At 36.4% G+C, this 21,117-nt stretch overlaps 1 protein-coding gene across 3 annotated transcripts in view; it reads left to right on the top strand.

The window, feature by feature from the left end:
• Positions 1-947: 947 nt before the first annotated feature.
• The window catches only part of Pi3K59F (phosphatidylinositol 3-kinase 59F), a 184,771-nt gene continuing 164,601 nt past the window's right edge, over positions 948-21,117 (top strand). For all 3 annotated transcript variants that reach the window (XM_067137214.2, XM_067137213.2, XM_067137212.2), the window contains exons 1-2: positions 948-1,102; positions 12,001-12,189. In XM_067137214.2, the coding sequence (XP_066993315.2) occupies positions 1,032-1,102; positions 12,001-12,189 (260 nt within the window). In that variant the 5' untranslated portion in view covers positions 948-1,031. The remainder of the gene's footprint in view (positions 1,103-12,000; positions 12,190-21,117) is intronic.

The following is a 21,117-nucleotide window of genomic DNA, read 5'->3' as shown; positions in this document are numbered from 1 at the left end:
TTCATATTATACCAGTTGTACAGTATCATTTGAATTAATTCCACACACTGTATATCAGTTGACTATATTTGTAAGTAGTACAGGAGATATTATAAGTAGAAGTTTGTAAACAATATAAATTTATTAAGGATGAGCTGTGTGTTTAATAGAAAAAAATGTTAGCGTAAATTGTATAATATTGTATTATAGGAAAATTTTCTTCTCTTGTTAATTTAATATTTAGTGCTTGACAATAATGTATTTTAGTGTACCATTTGCCACCGAGGTAGACACCTCATTTGCAAATAAAAAGATTTTGATTTGATTTTGATATGCAAACACAGTATTTTCTTGTCACGAGGGAAACGGAAGAAAGTCCGCGAATCCTTCTGCACTTCATAGTTATTGCAGCCAAACGCAGCACGTATCTTTCCACTTATTTTGAAGGGATATACAGAAAGGAATGACACACGCTCCTATTTACTTATGTCAACTTAATGCAAACGCATAAATAACGCCGAAAACTTCACAAACACATACACGTGCCCTTATGACAATCAGTAACTCCAGGTCACTCCGCTAGATAGAGCTGTAATCACTGTCCCTCTATATCTCGCAGAGTGTCGCATTTTGTTTCTACTGTATTTGGCCACACTATCACCCTTCTACAATACCGTATTGCAAATTAACACTGGGCTGCTTGTGCCAATACAATTAGCGTATTTTGCTTATATTTGAATAAGCTTGAAGTAAGCCATACGGACTCCTAAAAAACTTTTATTTTACTGAAAATACAAGCGCATTCAATGTATACAACTGAACCACAATCCCATTTGTAATACGATTAATATTGGAATTTAAAAAAAAAAAATGGAATAGTCTTTGCTGTGCTACTAATCGATCCTTTTTATGTCTCGATGTTATTATGATCGACTTATCAAACGTCTTCTTACTAGCGATGAGGATCAGCTGTTTTTGAAGTGTCACATGGAGTTCGTTGTAGGCCAGCGTAGTTGCAATCAATGGCAGTAAAATAATTTCACATCAGGGGAATGGAAGAAATCAGCCATGTCTTCAATTATGTTTACAGCTCTTCGCTGGAGACGAAGATACAAATCAAAATGTGAGTCTAAATGAAGAGTATCTGGGAACGCTTTCATCTCACGAATGGGGCAAAAATTCTGATAAATCCTTTTTACGTGATTATTGTGGAGTACTCCACTCGGATTATATTTTAAGAATCGTTTTTAGTGAAATGATCATTTAAACAAACATTCGAGCATTTCTTTTTGTTTTTTATCCATGATCAATTAATCATCTTAGCGTGTGTTTTTAACAGTGTTACATTACACATTCCTCATTATTATTATTATAGAAAGAAAAATGCCAAATTCTGCTAATTGGATCATGTCTAGAAATTTGAACCTTGAAATTTCATATCTTACCTGTATGGTGATAGTCCTAAATTTCTTTTGGATAAAAATTACATGGTGTTGTGAAGTATTATGCAGGTACACATAAGTGATGTAGTTATGTCTATTAGATGTAGGCACTACGTTTTGACCATTTTCTCTGCATCTAAATAGTGATCTGATCAGTTATCATTCTATTCCGATTGAGTTCTGAAATTCTATGTAATATATTTGATGTACAAGCTGCTGTTTTCAAATGCTACTTTGTTTTGACCATTGCATCCCTCACTCTTATTTTTCTCTCTACATTATAATTTTTAATATCTTCAAAGAAAAGGAATCCCATTTAGTTTAACCGAATGTTTCCAAGTCCTCTTATGATTTTTATTTTAGACTATACAATTATCAATTTAGATATGTGCCTTTCCCTTCTCCAAAGTTTCCTTTCCTTAAAATTTCTTTCTGAAGCCATTAATGATATGCTTTATTTAAAATTCTGTGCATGTATACTACTATTCTATTTGTTTCCTGGGCTTCTTTATGTAGCCTAATTATTTTCCCTTCCTTATCATGGCATCGTATTGTGTTCAAGGTGACAATATACTTTATATATGCTACTTCTTTGTCATATGAAATTACTACTACATGTTTTTATTTTACCATTCATACAAAGCTTTTGGGTAGTAGTCAACAAACGCACCTCCATATTGATGAAACTCAATTCATTTCTTCTTTTTTTTATTTTTGTTGAGAAGGCTACACAGTATCTTGCACATCAGTTCACTGAACAATAAGTTTTCTTATTTGCAAAGAACTGTCAATCGTGAACCACCTAGGTGAAAACCCTTTTGGAAAAATGGCTTCATTGGTTTTTATACCACCAGATCCTTGCAGACCATTGTGATACTCATTGGATTTAGTTTCTTTTCTTGTACATACAATCATAACCACTCTCAGATCTACAAAAGTGTGAATATTTTAATGCCAAATTCAGCTTTCTTTTACCCAATCCTACCTGCCTCTATATAGCATTAGGCTTTGGTTCATTGTGACATCCCTTTCCCAAGTACGGTACATGTGAACTACAGAATTCATTGTTGAAGTGTAGTAGAGTGAACAAGATTTTTCTTGACTTTTTTCTTTTAAATTAATAGTGCTCTATTGTACTTAAAGAGTTCTTAGACAAATTTAGGTCCTTTTTCTTTAAAAAAAAAGTCTAGTAGTACTTGGCAAACACTAGATTCAGTTATTCCTCTGATTGTTTTATTCACAATATTTGGTAGCAGCATAATACTGATGAATTTTGCTGAAAGTTGTACCAGTTCAAATAGGTATAATAATAATAATAATATTGGTTTTATGTACCTACCACTAACTACTTTTTGGTTATTGGAGATGCGGAGGCACCGGAATTTTGTCCTGCAGGAGTTCTTTAACATGCCGGTAAATCTACCGACACGAGGCTGACATATTTGAGTACCTTCAAATACCACTGGACTGAGCTTTGATCTGATCCACCAACTTGGGCTCAGAAGGCCAGCGGTCTTAACATCTGAGCTACCCAACCCGGGGCAAGAAGGTATGCTCCGATCTCTGACATATCTGTATGTATATCACAAATATTATTATAATATTTATAGATCCACCTGTTCAATACAATACAATCCACTATTTCATGTGGTTAAAATTTATACATAATACATAAAAGTCACATAGGTACATGTTTCACCCCCTTTTTTTTTTTTTACGGGCATCATCAGCCTATATCAATCTTAAAAATTAATGGATACTGGATCTTTCTAATCTGATAAACTATAGAATAAAATGTTGGACAATGATTTCATAAAATGCTCTACTATAACATCTGAAATAAGGATATTGCACAGAAAGTATGTTAAAAAAAATAATTAAAAAAAACAAACTGTGAATTGACAGTTTTTGAAGATTATAACGTGGTTAATCATGAATATTTGGACGTTTAAAACAAAATGGATCCTCTTCTTATACATCATTAGGACTGTGACGACCTTGAGTGTAAAAGCACAATCATCCAAGGGGGATGTTTACTCCAAAAAAAAAAAAAAAACTGTGAATTGACAGTTTTTGAAGATTATAACGTGGTTAATCATGAATATTTGGACGTTTAAAACAAAATGGATCCTCTTCTTATACATCATTAGGACTGTGACGACCTTGAGTGTAAAAGCACAATCATCCAAGGGGGATGTTTACTCCATTCCCATAGCAAGAGTTCAAGATGGTAAAATCAATGTCAGTTATTTAAAATAGAAGTGTGCACATATCAAATGTGTAAAATATGTACAGTTGATTTATCAGAAAGTCGTAGAAAAGATGGGACTTCTTGTGGAGACGTTGCTAATGATAAAATGTTGTCAAAGCTAGCTGATGTCAATGTTTAGTTATGTTAGTACGGTAATCAATTGGATCCAAAAGACGGTCAAGTCGGTGTTATTAACCCTGTTGAAACATTTGTTTGAAGAAATGATAGTTTTTACTCGTACGGTGCGTGTTAAATACGTCGGGCTGTTCCAGCAACACTAGCTTGACTAGAAGTAGAAAGGTCAGTCAAGCTAGTGTTGCACTGTACGAGTAAAAACTCAATCATTTCTTCGAACAAATGTTTCAACAGGGTTAATAACACCCACTTGACAGTCTTTTGGATCCAATTGATTACCGTACTAACATAACTAAACACTGAAATCAGCTAGCTTTGACACAATATTTTATCATTAGCAACGTCTCCACAAGAAGTCCCATCTTCTTTTCTATGACTTTCTGATAAATCAACCGTACATATTTTACACATTTGATACGTGCACACTTCTATTTTAAATAACTGACTTTGATTTTACTATCTTGCAGTGCCGGATTAATCGTCATAAAAGGAAAGAAAAATTCCACCTAATCAATACATTTATTTTCTTGTAAAAAAAAAAAAAAAGTGCCGGATTAAGGTGTTTGGGGGCCCTGGGCTATTTAAGAATGTGGGGCCCCTTCTTTGTAACATCACGTAAGACTAGCACACTGAAGTCGTTTTAGAACTACTTCCACTTAAATTGAATAGGGAAGACTACAATTTTTCTCTATTTTTCATGTTAATATTTCATAATACCAAAACATATTTTTGTCTCATCACTGTAAAATCGATATACAAAACAGATCTTACGTTTCTTGGCACCACTAGGACATATTCTATCCATTTTACAAGAACATTACAGTTGTAACTTACGAATGGTTCAATAATCAGAGGTGAACTGGAAGTTCTCTTTCTGATGCAAAGATATAGTATAGCATGCGCATTCCACCATGCTTCCCTTGTCCTCTCCCGCTCACTTCCTAGACATCTTCCCCCTTCCCCCTCTGACCGTACTCGCAAGCTGCCAGATTTAAATTTTCATCAACAATAACCTTTACAATAATTACAGTGCGTAAGTAGCGAGGATTCGTGTCTTCGGACGGTAACCGATTCTAGCAGTAATGAAATATTAATGCCGACAGCTGATAAGGACGGAAGAGTGCGTGTTCGATATTTTGCGAGCGTAAATATTCATATACATCCACGAAGGTAGAGCAGTAGGTCTTTTTACACAGCCCCTTTAGTCCCCCCGTTAATCCGGCCCTGCTGTCTTGAACTCATGCTACGGGAATGGAGTAAACAACCCCCCTTGGATGATTGTGCTTTTACACTCAGTCGTCACAGTCCTAATGATGTATAGGAAGAGGATCCATTTTGGTTTTAAACGCCCAAATATTCATGATTAACCATGTTTTAATCTTCAAAAACTGTTAATTCACAGTTTTTGTACTTTTTTTTTTAAACATACTTTCTATGCAATATCCCTATTTTAGATGTTATAGTACAGCATTTTATGAAATCAGTGTCCAACATTTTACTCTATAGTTTATCAGATTAGAAAGATCCAGTATCCATTAATTTTTAAGATTGATATAGGCTGATGATGCCCGTAAAAAAAAAAAAAAAAAAGTACCTATGACTTTTATGTATTATGTATAAATTTTAACCACATGAAATAGTGGATTGTATTGTATTGAACAGATTGATCTATAAATATTATAATAATATTTTTGATATACATCATCTTCAATACGGAACCAAAATGAGAATAGTTACTTGTAACTTAATATCTGTATGTCTCGGTTGCAGTAATGTTCACTAATTATCTATAAATTTATATCTGTAGGCTATATTCTGTTTTCAGGGTTATTTTGAATTGTAACAGACAAGATTCCTGTGACCATGTATATTATAGGTGCTGGTGGCAGTATAACCAATTGCATCTCTTTCTGATGCCTCTCATAATCAGAAAATTCAATCTAACACTGATGTCAATATTGTCACTTAAACTTTTTATTCTTCTCTGTCCATTATGAAACTATTTAATGTATAGCCAAACAAAAGAAACTGCCCTGAAAAATGCCCAAATGGTTCACAAGTTCCCAGCTAGCTTCATCACCACACCCTGCAACTTTAACTTGTCAGCTTTAGCCGTCATGACTTATTCGGAGCTACCCTGTTACTTGAGAAAGTTAGATTGTACGAGTAACAGTTTCTTGAGATTTTACATACAGTGTAATGTGGAAAATGTTAATTAATTGGATTTTACGATTAACAGTTTCTTGAGGAAAAAAAAAAAAGAAAGCTGTACATCACACTGACTCAAACAGTTCTTTTGACAACAATGGGATAGGACAGGGTTAGAACTGGAAAGGGTGTAGTCATGGCCTTAATTTACAACCTGGTGTGAAAATGGGAAACTACAGAAAACAAACTTTAGGGCTGCCGATGCTCGAATCACTAGCTCCCAAATGCAAGCTCAAAGCTACACATCTCAAACTGTGTAGCCAGCTTGCTCAGTTTAAAATTCATTGCTGATGTCTTGAAATTAGGGATAAGAATGCATGAATGATAATGACTTCATTTCAATTTTTATGGTAAATATGTTACTTTGTTCAAGCACTTTCAGCTGATAATATTCAGCTGTCTCAGTTGCTGTTGCATATTCTGAATTGCCTACTTTTTTCTGTTTTTTAAAAATTTCTTTCTGGAAATAAAAGTTTATAAACTACCATATAGGATTTAGTTGCTTCCCTCCCATCCAGTAAGGTTATCTTCCATTGAGACAATAGCCAAACAAACTGACATGATCTTTCTCTGTAAATCTCTCTCTGCTTCTATAGAAATTTATCCTCTCCAACATCTATCACTTGTTTATCGCTCAGCTCAGACAGGTGAAGGAGTTACCCTTTGTCTGCCTTTAACGATAACTTCTGCCTTTCAGAAGGGTTTCTATTAGTGTTCTGCAGAGCAGTGGAACTCACTGTCAGGGGAAGTCAAGAACTTGCCTCTTCCAAAGTTACAGATGTATATATTAAAAAAAAGTAATAGAACTTCTGCAAGAGTCTGAGTGTTTGGGTGAATGAGTGAATGACAGATTTGTAGATTGAGAGGAAGTATGTGAGAAAGGACTCAGCAAACAGCAGACTGGTAGAGTGAAAGGATGTATAAGAGCACATGAAGGATTGATTGAATGAATGAGTGATTAGCTAGCTATTGATAGAATGAACGAGTAGTAAGAAGTAAAGTATATACTGTATGTGTACTTTGCACTGTACTATTTAAGTATTTTGTAAACTTCGTATATAATATCTCATCTTAAGATAGGTCTAGGGAACATTTTATCTGTACATGGGGGCTCACCCTTTTTCTCTAGACCTTCCATATTTATGAACAGAATTATGGTAAATAAATAATAAGTTAATGATAATGATAATAATAATAATAATAATAATAATAATAATAATAATAATAATAATAATAATAATAATAATGCAGAAGGAAAAGGTGTACACTGAAATGGTATCATTAACAAAGTCACTTGTTTGCCTTGCTGTATTTTCCTTTTACACTTTCAATGGTAAAACTTTAGCAATTGTCCTGGTTGTAATAAACAATTTAGGAAGTTGAATGTTGTAAATCTTACCTCTTATTATTACATATAGGAGAGATAGAAGTGTTCATTGCTGGTGCTGGGAACAAACATGTCCTCCCTGATAAGTATATTTACTGTTATTGCAAAATATCAAAGAACAAAGAACATTATCTAAACTAGTTGTTTGAATGAACACTGCTATTGGGTAAAATTAATTCAGCATGAAATCACTTCCAGAATTCAACACAGTTTCATTACCAACCAGGGAACACCCAAACAATTAGACCAATGGTCTGACATGAAAATCACTTCCAGAATTCAACACAGTTTCATTACCAACCAGGGAACACCCAAACAATTAGACCAATGGTCTGACATGAAACAGTGGCAACATTTCCTTCGAGAGGATCTCTGCTAGTCATCCCTGATGTGTTAGAGCAATGGATTTTGTCACTAGCCAGGATGTGCATTATGCACAGACCAATAAAGAAGAGTGCTTAAGTAACAGTTGGTAGCATTATCCGAGTAAGTAAGGTGCTAACAAGAGAGCAGCGTCCTCCATCCCCATATTGCATGCTCTTGTGGTGGTAGCTGGCGGACAATACTGAAGTTTTACAACCACTTTAATTACTCCCTTAACAGCTGTAAAATTCTCTTCAGTTTATCTAATTTATGCATTATCAAACGGTAGAGAAGGGTCCACCTATTCAATACCATTGGCTTGTATATTGTCTTATAAAACTGGGACTAGTTTCGACCCCATATATATTGGGTCATCTTCATCCATGCTCCAATTGGAAGACATGCATACAACTAACAGCAATCACTGGAGACTCCTCTTCAACAGAATTCCTGAGGCAGCGGATAGGAATTGCTATCCAGCGAGGAAATGCTGCCAGCGTTATGGACACTTTTACTGATAACGCTCTGCTGGATGAATTCTTTTATCTTACACCTTAGACTTTCGAGCTGGAGCGAAGTTTAAAAAAAAAAAAGATTGTTGAAATATTATTTTGTATATATCCACAATTAACATAATAACCAATAATAATTTAAACATTCTGGTATATCACAATTTACAGTCTTAATTTAAAACATTGATGAAGTCTGAATAACATAATCAAACTTGAAACTAAATAACACATCAAAACTGCTGTGGTTGATGCCGAACTATTTCATCGCTTCTACAGCAGCCAAATGTTCGTGAGTTGATCTGGGAGTTGGTATCCTTATCTATGTAGACGAGCAACTTGATTTATAATTTATTTGTTCAATAGTAATATGGGTAATGACTTTTATGTAGCTTTAAGGGCACATTCGTAATATGAATAGTTATTTCTTTTTGCCAGATGTAGTGATCTGTTGTTTAATTTGTTGTGAAGTGAATGTCTGAAAAGAAAATAACTTGAAGTAAATTGAGAAAAGAAGGGAAGCTAGAAGATCGAGATAAATATATATAGCTGTATGACACTCACCCCTATGTTCTTTGTAAGTTGCGTGCACCTGGTACGGATACCAACACCAGACTGATTGTTGAGAGGGAGCGGAATATAGCTTACGATGGCAGGGGTTGGAAGAGGGGTGTGGTGGGGGGTAGGTAGGTCTGAACTGATTGGTGGACTTAATGTGTCTTTCTTCCGTTTATACTTTGTGTATATAGGAATGATTATATTGAGCAGAATATTAATTTTTCATTTATTTCATTAATATTATGGTTAGGGTTAAAGTACTGTTCTAAATGAATGAAACAGTTCTCCAATATGTTGAACATGGTGCCTTTCTTATCCACTTTCAATGAGCATAGATCTTGGTCAATTGATGTAAAATTATGTTTTAAGTCTGTCATATGTTGTACCATGGCAGAGAAATGATTGTATCTTGAAGCATTGACATGTTCCATGTATCTTACTGAAAAAATACGTCCTGTTTTTCTATATATGTACTTTCACAGCTATTGCACTGCAGTTTGTAGACACCCGATTGAGAAAACTTATTAGTTTGATTGATAGTACGTGTATTAAAGAAATTGGAAAAATTGTTATTTGTTTTAAAAGCTATTTGCTGGTTATGTCTCTTGAAAATATTAGTAATTTGGTATATGTTTATATTATTGAACATGAAGGAGCAATATGTTTCTTTGTCTACTGATTCTCTGTTTAAAGTAGAAATTTGACGTCTTTTAGTTGTGTTGATTTTATTGATAAAGTGTGCATTATACCCGTTTGATTTAGCTATTGATCATATAACATTAATTTTGAAGGTCTCTTTTAGATAAGGCGATGGTGAATGCTCTATTTACCATACTATAGTATGCTGGATTTTTATGGGATTGGGGATGGAGAGAATCATTTTGGATTGTACCAACTATTTGAGTTTGTTTTCTAAAGATATGATAAGATAGTTGGTTGGGATGTCTAGTAATACTTGAATCTAAATAATTTAGATTCTGTTGGGATTCAGATTCCAGTGTAAAATTGATAGGTGGATCTAGGGTATTGGCCGCATTTCCAAGGTCTTAATTTAATATAGCCAGATCATCCACATAGCAAGCCCAGTAGCAGATATTATTGAATATGGGTTTGTTTAAGATCTTTGTATATTCTAAATTATCTAAGTAAATTTCTGCCAATATCCCTGAGGCTGGCGACCCCATGGCCAAACCATTCTGTTGGTAAATTACATTATTAAAACTGAAGTAGGCCCTAGTTGTTATTTAGAACCAATTTCAGAATGAACATAAATTCCTGAATTTCTTGTATGGATATTTTACTTTATTTTTTAAATTATTGTATATCATATCTATGCTTTCTTTTATGCAGATATATGAATACGTGTTTTTAATATCGAAAGAGTGGATTGTATGTACTGGATTCTGAATAAGGCCAACTGTTTACCTGCTATTATAGTTATTTTGCCGTGGACCACAATAAAAAACACAATTTTCTTGAAAACCGTTAAGAGGTACAAAGAAAATGCATAGAACTTTTAAATTAAATTTTGAGGCCACATGGTGCACTTTATTTTTTTTTAGTTGATGTAGGGCAAATATTGCCCAAATTGCTCCCACTTCTTTGAAACTATGAAATATATAAACATCAAAAAGATCCCTTTAGTGCCTTGGATTTCAAGCTCTGTCATACCAAATTTCAACTCAGTTGGTCCAGGAGTTTTTGAGCCTATCAGAAACACATTGACACCATCTCATTCTTATTAATATGAAAGTAATCCCAAAAATAATGTCTCTTATTTGTTTATAAATACATAGACCTGTTTATTTCTACAATGGTTTACATCATTTTACAGCTTGAACATTTAGCTATTTTTCTCCATAATCACTATTTCGGTCGATGCATTTTTGTATACAGTTTGACAGTTTTTGTATGACCATGTCATACCAGCTTGCCACCGTGCTGTTCAGGAAGTTGTAAACCTCATCTTTCCCCTTGTCATCAGTGCTGAATCGCTTTCCAGCCAAATGTTCTTTCAACTTAGGGAACAAGTGATAGTAGTCACTGGGCACCAAGTTGGGACTATAGGGTGGGTGATGTTGTTCCACTGAAACTGTTGCAGGAAAGCAACGGTTTGCAGGGTCGTGCGGGTGAGTGTTGTCATGGAGAATATTTACGCCCTTGCTCAACATTCCTCTTCTCCGGTTCTGAATTGCCTGTCTGAGCCTTTTCAGGGTCTCGCCGTACCTGTCAGCATTAATTGTTGTCCCAGCGGGCGTTAAAGTCGACCAGCAATACCCCTTTGTGATCCCAAAACACAGTTGTCATGATTTTACCGGCAGACTGTGTTTTGCTTGAATTTCCGCGGGTTTGGTGAAGAGGGCTGCTGCCACTGTCGTGATTGTTGCTTGGTCTCGGGTATAAAGTGGAACACCCAGTTTCGTCACCCGTGACAGTTGATTCCAAAAAGTTGTCCTGTTCGGCTGCAAAGCGTTGAAGAAATGCGCAGGAAGAATCAACTTGTTGCCGCATGTGGTCTTCAGTCAACATGCATGGCATCCATCTTGCGCACACCTTCCGTTATTTCAACTTTTTAGTTAAAATTCTGTGAGCGGCACTTCGGGAAACCTCAGGAACCAAAGTGCAGAGATTATCCAGGGTGATCCGCCAATCTTCACGCATGATTTGCTCAACGTTCACGACTGTCTTCCTGGAAATTGACGGTCTCTCGCTCCTTTGTTTGTCGTGAATTTCAGTCTGACTGGCTGCAAACTCTCTACACCACTTAAACTTTTTTGACATCCATGCACGACTCGCCATACACTTCCGTCAGTTGGCGATGAATTTCAATCGGTTCGGTACCTTTTGCGTTCAAAAACCGAATAACTGCGCGCACTTCCCACTTGGAGGTAAAGTCCAATGGAAGCTCCATTCTCAATGGCTGTCAAGCCAAAACTGAGTGCCTCAGCACGGCGTGCGCATAATTATATGTTAGCACGAAACACTCTTCACAGTATTGTAACAAACAGCCACATAAACAGAGTTCTGCATTTATAAAAAAAAATAGGAGACCTTATTTTTGGGATTATCCTCGTAGTATAGAAGGAAACCAACTATCCTAGATTATTTACAGCATGTTCATTTTATTTTGGTATGCGATAAATCATTACTGTTTTATATTCTTGGCAGTGGAACTCTTGAAGGACTTCGACACAAGACAGAGTATCACAAGCTCCTGGCTGACCCTACACTCAAGTTCTCAGGACTATATCAGGGAGGCTGTGCAGACCTTATGGTGCTGTGTCAGGTGTTTGCTGATGGCCGCCCTCTTGCACTTCCTGTCTCTACATCCTACAAGGCTTTTACATCAAGATGGAAGTAAGATTATATTTTATTTGCTACCCTTTGTATCCTTGTATACTTTTAATGTGTGCAAAACCTCCCTTATGAAGTCTCATTCAAATCTTGCAGTTTCATAGTTAGAATTACATTTTTGGAAACACCTCACATCATTATTGAATTTTTAATTGGGTTTGAAAATGACTCTTTTTTCTGAAACTTGGAGATTATGGACAGATTATGCAATAAGACTTTTAATATTTCTGTAACTTTTGGTGAATTTTCCTGGTTTTAGAAAATATTCAGAATGATTAAAAATAATTTGAGAATTCTCTCTCTCTCAAAAAGGGTGGTATATCACTATTTTAGTTTCAACTACTATGAAGCGTGGTGATTTCATCGCCAGCTTGGCATGACGATGACCATAATTCAAATCTGTCAGTAGTGGTGATTGTTCTTTTAATGTAAAAATCTGTGTGGCTATAGATTGCTGAGGAGAAAGATGAAGTTTGTACCTTTGAAGACTGAGAGTATCCACAAAAGAAAGGGCCATGGAAATAGGGTGGTAGACACCAGACGTGAAAGTGGGAAGTATAACTGGTAATATTAATTTGTGAGTACAGTGGGGAAAAAAATACTAGATGACAATTACAGTAGTTGGTGCTGCCAATGTTACACAATTGGTTGGTTACCTTGAAGATCGCTACTTGCATAAAAATCTGATGAAGTCTCACTAGCATTTGCTTAGTGTGAACATTAGAAACCATGGAAAAACATCTTCAGGGCTGCTGAGATTGGTATTTGAACCCATGATCCCCCAACTGCAAGCTCACAGCAACGTGATCTGAACTGCATAGCCAACTTGCTTTGTTTTGATTCAGTCTCTTTCATAATCTAAATACTTCTTTAGATAGAGGATTATGATTTTGAATATATTAGTCAAATTATAAGTCTTGTTCACCAGATGGTTAAATGAATATCTATTTACAGTAGTCTCCCTCTAGATTGGCCACTTTGGGACCAGACCCTAGGCCGGACTAAGCAACAATGTGCTATAAATACCAGTATTTAGCTTAAGTGAAATACAGTACATAAATAAATAACCAATTGTTAACATTGGTGCTTTCACGGCCTGTACTTCTAGACATGATATGGGCTTATGCCAAGGAAACAAGGTGAAACTCTTTACGTTTCGCAGAGAACTTTGCTCCGCATCATATCGTGTCTAAAAGAACCAATTGTAAGGCAAGTAGAATGCATGTGACTTTACCAAGTGTACTCGTCCAAAATGAGTTGTCTTTATGATGTCTCCGTGCCAATAAAGTTTCACTCCCGGTGAGAGACAAACACTCGCAATGGAAAATTAAATGCAGAAAAACATATTACAAAAGGTCAATGTAATTTGTAAAGGTACACTAACACTTCGTTAAACTATCACAGACTGTTGTAAACAAAAGGTAACTATCAACTGATGTAACTGGAAAGTAGACAGGTGGTGAGTTATTTCTGTCTGAGCAGGGCAGGAGATAAGGAAGGGAAGCGTGACTCAGGGACAGGTGCCGGTGAGACTTTCTGGCAGCTGAACTAGAGGGAGTCTAAAATCCAAACCAAACCCCATGGCACTACAGCCCTTGAAGGGCCTTGGCCTACCAAGCGACCGCTGCTCAGCCTGAAGGCCTGCAGATTACGAGGTGTCATGTGGTTAGCACGACGAATCCTCTCAGCCGTTATTCTTGGCTTTCTAGACCGGGGCCGCTATCTCGCCATCAGATAGCTCCTCATTTGTAATCACGTAGGCTGAGTGGACCTCGAACCAGCCTTCAGGTCCAGGTAAAATTTCCCGACCTGGCCGGGAATCTAACCCGGGGCGTCCGGGTGACTAGAGAGAGTCTGCTGTATGTAAAACATTGTCTTTCTATTTGAACTTTTTGAATATTAACCTGATACTTAGTTTCTATACCAGACAGGACAAATATCCTTTTTTGGGTTCAGTTTAAGTTTTCTGTCTGTTGCAGCATCCTGGGGAAAAAGGATGGAGGAATTTTCATGAAACTTGGTATTTAAGTTTAGGGTAAGGGCAAGTGGTATCTTGGCTATACATTGTGTAAAGAAATCAGCAGTAGTGATGGTAGGGAGCTTCAGAGGGAATCTAAAATATAAAACTTGATGTATCTCTGTTACGGTTGGCTTTGATTTTGAATATTATTTACAACCTTTTTTTTTCAATCCAATTTACCCCGTATGGGTGGGGGATGCAGACGAATATACCTATGGTACCCCCTGCCTGTCATAAGAGGCGACTAAAAGGGGCGACCGAGGGATGACTGAATTAGAACCATGAGACTACTTGTAATTAGTACCACCACGCGGGGAACACCATGGGTTGCTTGTATTTGCGCGTAGTATCACTATGTTAGGCACAAAGTAGATTTGTGAATAGTAGCAACAGTGTGTGCCATCGGCTTTTACAGTACCTGTGATTAGTACCACTATGTGAGCAACAACATGGGTGAGCGACACCATGGTTCTGCCTTGGCTATGATTAGTCCCCACTATATGAGGAAGACCACGGGATAGTACGAGTCGGTGTGGTTAGTACACTTATGTGATGACACTATAGGTTTGTGTTGCCTGTAAATGGCACCGCAGTGTGAGAAACACCACAGGTCTGTGTTACATGTGCGCATTACATTACCTGTGAGCAGTACCATAATGTGTGGAATACCGCAAGTCTACACTGCTTTGATTAGTACTGCAACATGAAAAATGCCATGGTTCTACTTTTCTAGTGATAAGTACTATTATGTGGGGCCGATGACTTGGATTTTGGACCCCTTCAGATTACAAGCATCATCGATTCAGTATTGTGCTTCAGAAACAGTCCCTTGGTCAGTAATACTATTGTTTTACATCAGTTTCTGTGAATGTGAGGCATTGTGGGTTGGATCCATGATTGTTTTAACTTCATATCCATCCGTTTATTCTTTTGAATTCTGGTCAGTGGAGGATTTTGGACTTTTAATTTTTTTATTACATTAAACAACAAGCATCATCCAATCCAGTGAAAAATAAGGGAACAATCAGTGGTGGTCATCTGAATGTTCAGGTCCAGGAGCTCATAACTAGCTCTATGGAGAGTTGCTAATTAGATCATATCAGCAAGTTTTGAATGCTTTGAGCTGCTCTTTGTACTTCTTGAATATTAACCTGATACTTTGTATCCATACCAGGAGGAAGAGATAAAATGTGAAAAAGATGAAACTGTACATAGCCAGAGAGAGAGCCACAAAATTAGCACATCACAAGAAGTTGCCACTGACAGGGAGAAGCTTTCTACCTACCTGCCTCAGAATCTCGGCAACAACATGAGGGATCAACAAAAATGTAGTCTGCACATGTTGAATGGATAGTTATATCGACGGCAGGTACAAAAGCAAGTTGTCATAAAAGCAAAACTTGTGAACCTTGTAGTTGATCATGGATCATTAACTTCATTGGAGATTAAGAATTTAAGAGCAACTGGAACTATAGAGCTTTTCCAGTAAACTTGTGGGATACATGGAGCTCTGATACAAATCTGAAATTGTGACATAAAGATATATAGCCTCTCATAAAGTGGTCATTATCTAAGATGAAGCTAAAATGTGACCAGCCTTGGGGCATAAACCTAAATCCCAGATGGATACCTTAACTTCTTCTGATAGTATGGTTAACTCACTCTCGTTGTCCTAGTTGAAATGGTTAATTCACCTATTCAGGTAGCGTGAAATTTGGTTCAAGTCCCATGAACAATCTCATTTTCAACCCTTTTGTCATAGTTAGAGTTCAGTTTGCCCTCAAACAACATATTTTGAGGAGAGAGAATAATGAAATAGGTAATGCTTAAACTCTTAAATATGTGATGATGATGATATGAAACTTGCCAACATCAAGAGAATGGCACACACAGCATTTAATATGCCTCACCAAAGTATTATCATCGAAACTTACAGCTAAACACTTTACCAAAGCAGTCAGTATGTACACCATACCACTGCTTACATACTCCTTTAGCATCTTAAAGTGGACCCAAACAGAACTTGCATCATCCTAAATCTGCAACTAATCACCTTACACTTCCGAGATCAGAAGGTGGTAAGGGCTTCTTATCCATTGTCAATTTAGATAAGTCAGATATCAAAACTACGAGAATATTTCCACTCCAGAGCTGAATCATGAATTCATCAGGCTGTTTGCAGAACTGATATAAACTGTACGTCTCTGTCAGTTGTTGCTGGAAATGCCTGCATCTACCCCCCCTTCAAAGGAGATGAATATGGCCACATGGAAACAAAAATCTCGTCACGGAAAATACCCCCATGAACTGGATCAGCCTCATATCGACGAGCTTGCATCACACGAGTAATTTTAATGTAAGAAAATCCACCTTTTCAATACATACAGAACTGTTGCACATAAGTTATACTACAACATTATTATTATTATTATTATTATTATTATTATTATTATTATTATTATTATTATTATTAAGGTACTGGTTTTGACATGTTTTCAATGTCATCAGCCTTTCATAAAACAAAGCAAGAAAACAAATTCACATATAGCAACAATATACACATGTTGGGTAAAAACTTAAAAAATTAATTAGTATAACGGTGCACATTTAAAATAGTTTATGTAAAATGTATGAAAATTGTTACACGTTGGCGGTGTAATTGTTTTTGTTGTCATGAGGCACTGTCTGAAAAGTTGAGCAATGATATGATAAAACTTGATGAACATGTTATCTTGTTAAGTGTCTTATTCCTAAGGGAATGCAGCACTGAAAAATAATCTGAGAACTGTTAGTGGCATAGTCTTTCTTATCTTGAGTTTGTACTATGCACGTCGCAAGGTGGTTTTCAATATACAGGTAGGATGGTATGTAGGACCGAGGCTCCTCATTTCATGCGGAACGTGAAACCTTGCCGCAGCGTGCCAAGAAGCTTACTCTATGGAGAGGAGTTGACAACTATTTTAAATGTGCACTGTTATACTAAAAAAAAAAATTTACCCAGCATGTGTATATTGTTGCTATATGTGAATTTGTTTTCTTGCTTTGTTTTACGAAAGGCTGATGACATTGAAAACATGTCGAAACCGGTACCTTCATAATAATAATAAAAATGTTATAGTATAACTTATGTGCAACAGTTTTATACGTATTGAAAAGGTGGATTTCCTTACATTAAAATTACTTGCGTGATTCTCAGTTCAATACGGATCAACCGTGAAGTTTTTAACTTTAGAAGCCTGCATCACACGCTTAGCTGATGCACTCTGGTCTCTTCCAGGAAACAGATTTGTTTTGGCCATCCAAGATCAAGTAATTGCTACATGGAATTACCGTGGATTCATTATGAATGATCCAACAGTTGTGACAGACAACTGCCGCCGCTGTTTCAGAAATGTAGAGAGTATACAGCACGTCATCTCTGGCTGCCCACACTTGGCCAAGCACTGACATGATCTAGTAGCTAAAATCATTCACCAGAAACTTTCTGTAAAATGTGGATTTCTTAAGTCATCAACTGCATATGGAAAAGCACACCTTCACCTGTTCTCGATAACTCTTCATACAACCTTTTATGGGACCGAGAAGTCATAACGAATGTCAAGCTCGGCAACAGTAGGCCAGATGTTATTCTAATTGATAAATCAAAGAGATGATGATTATTGTTGTTTAAAGGTTCCTAACGGCTAGGTCATCAGCCCCAGATAAAAAAAATACGTATCACTCATAGAAATTGCTTGTCCAGGCACCTCCAGCCTTCTAACAACAATAGCAACAAAGATATCAACATACACATAACTGGCAATAGAAATACAACGCATGTGGAAATTAGAATCAGTCATCACATTCCAATCATATCATGTACTGGTGTTACTTCAAAAAGCTTGCACAGCTCTCTGGCCGCATTAAACCTGTCATCACATGTACGTTAAAATGCAGAAAGCCACCGTCCTGAGCATCTGTCACATTGTGAGAAAAGTTTCTAGGAACAACTTTTCCTCTGAGTTCCACCAAACAGCATGAAGATCTAGGCTACCGTTCCAGTGATACTGAAGGACAGATTCCCAAAAAGGGAAGATAAAAAGGCGTTTCGGGACATCATCTGTGCACATTTGTTTTATATATATATACATTATGTATGTAGTAATTACTGCTGTTGTAAATACAGTATTTGTAGATATCTCTGTAGTTTCATAATAAAGAGGACAACTCCTTGCTTAGGCAGAATCAGCCCGTTATGTTACTGGCACAAACCGAGCCTTCCTAAATGGATGTAACGATAATAGTAATAATAATAATAATAATAATAATACTGCAGTCACAGGGTGGGGAAAAACAGTAGTTGAATTTGAGATACCTTTGTACTGTACTCTGAAATGAGATTAGACACATGTCTATAAAAAGTGAACTATCTAGTTGTTTTGAGTAGATCAGTTATCACTGAAGAGAAACACGTCATAATATTTGAAAGTTTGTCAAAATAGTAATGTTGCAGACTTTTCACTTATTTCTGCCCCTTTTGACCCATAACTCTTTCCAGTACTAGCTTCATAGGTACAAAAGGAGAAGACTCAGTTTTATCATGTAAAACAGCTTTCCTGTTAGAACTGTAAGCAGTGACAGGTTTCGTTGATAGTCAAATGGTATGGATTTTAACATCAGACTGTTCTTCTACTAGATTAGCTAGGCTTCTGTGATTTTCATTCTGCTTGTGCCAGATGCATTATCAATCAGCAACTACTGATCTGCATTTAGGGCAGTCGCCCATGTGGCATATTCCCTATCTGTTGTTTTCCTAGGCTTTTCTTAAATGATCACAAAGAAATTAGAAATTTATTGAACATCTCCATTGGTAAGTTATTCCAATCCCTAACTCCCTTTCCTATAAACAAATATTTGTCCCAATTTGTCCTCTTTAATGCCAGCTTTATTTTCATATTGTGATCTTTCCTACTTTTAAAGACACCACTCAAACTTATTCGTCTACTGATGTCATTCCATGCCATAGCTGCCTCTGTGGATCAGCGGTAGAGTGTCGGCCTCCGGATCCCAAGATAGTGGGTTCAAACCCGGCAGAGGTAGTCGGATTTTTGAAGGGCGGAAAAAAGTCCATTCGACACTCCACGTCGTACGATGTCGGCATGTAAAAGATCTCTGGTGACACATTTGGTGTTTACCCGACAAAATTCATTAAATCTCAGCCATAGACGCCCAAGAGAGTTTCGGTTTACTTGGTCTGCCATCTAGTGGGGGCCTAAAGTAAAACGGAACGTCGAAATTGACGAGCAGACAGCCAGATGGCGTCAAATTGAAATGTCTGCACACGGTAGCTGAGGCCATACTATTATTATTATTATTATTATTATTATTATTATTATTATTATTATTATTATTATTATTATTATTATTATTCCATGCCATCTCTCCACTGACAGCTCAGAACATACGACTTATTACAAGTGATTAATTTCATTATTAAACTGTATTGAAATTCATTATATTAAAATTTTTACAATTTATTGTAAACCACCTATTCAATACTTTACAGTCTTTATGACTATAATCATTCTATTAAGGTTGTAATGGTATATGTTTCACCTGTCATCTCAGGGATCATCAGCCATAAATTCTATACTCTAAGTCGGAGCTCTGGAGTGGATGTTATATTAAAACTATTTTTTAAAAACTAATTGTTTACAATAATTTACGTTGATGCATAAGAACATTATGGTCACATTTGGATTGGATTGAATTGGTTAATCCTGTCTTAAAGTTTTAATGGGATATCATATTTGTTCCCATCTAACAGAGATAATATAAAATGATATTAACACTCATAATGTTGATACGGAGTTGGCTATTGAAGTCAAATGGGAGTTGAAATATTTACACAGATTTTTCAATATAAACAAGAAATTAATACGTTCAGCTTAAAATGTTTTGTGGATTAACTAAAATCTTATATGGATTAAAATCTTTTCTTTATTGAAACAAGAGTCTTTATTAATAATATTTGAAGTAAATATGCTGGTTAGATAGCAAATATAGCTAGTGGAGGATGCTTGATCAAGTCTCATTCATAAAAAAAAATATTCCATCTTGTCTTTAAATATGCAAGTATGTTGCCTAGGTCGTGGGGCTTGTGAACTTGTCACCCACGTAAGTCTGAAGAGTTCAACTGGATTCTTAGGTGTAAATGAAATGGCTAAATGATGCATGTTGAAGTCTGTGAAATAAGACGTAGAAGTGAGTTGCTAAAATTGGAGTTGTTCACTAGTGGAATTAATCTTCTTAACACTTACCCTTTAGACTTTAGGAGAGATGTCCAGCAGCATTGCTTGTGTAAGGTGGTCTGACAGTCGCTTTACCTCTACTCCTCATGTTGTAGGGGTGTGTCATTAGTGGCGGGGAGTGTGTCGGGTGAAGAGGGGTGGGCAGGGCGTTAAGATCACTGTTGGTGTGCGTAGGGGAAGGGGTGTGGCCAGGCAATGGGACATTGGCTGCTGTTGATATACGGGTATTAATGGTGGATTTATAGTTGAAGATTTTTAAAAAATTGTTATTGTTTATATTAAGAGATGACAATAAGTTAGGAATTTACTCAGTGACCGGGCTCTTTGTTTCTACAATGTCATTTAGATTTTGATTCTTATTGAAGTGCTGGTCTAAAAAGAAATAGGTGTTTTCGAATTCAGTCATCAAACTACCCTTATCAATAATCTTTAAGATCTGAAAGTCCTGGTCTATAGTGGTGAAGCTATGTCCCATTTCTTTCATATGAATACTCACGACGGAGTATTTGTTGTGCTTAGATGCATTGTAATGCTCTAAGTATCTCATTTGAAAGCTTCGTCCGGTTTTCCCCATGTAAGAAAATTTGTTGCTTTTGAGTCCATTAAGGAACGTTAAAATGT

The sequence above is a fragment of the Anabrus simplex genome, chromosome 1 (assembly GCF_040414725.1).
Source record: "Anabrus simplex isolate iqAnaSimp1 chromosome 1, ASM4041472v1, whole genome shotgun sequence".
NCBI lineage: Eukaryota > Metazoa > Arthropoda > Insecta > Orthoptera > Tettigoniidae > Anabrus > Anabrus simplex.
The sequence above is the reverse complement of the archived record's forward strand: the minus strand, read 5'-3'. Positions and strand labels throughout refer to the sequence as shown.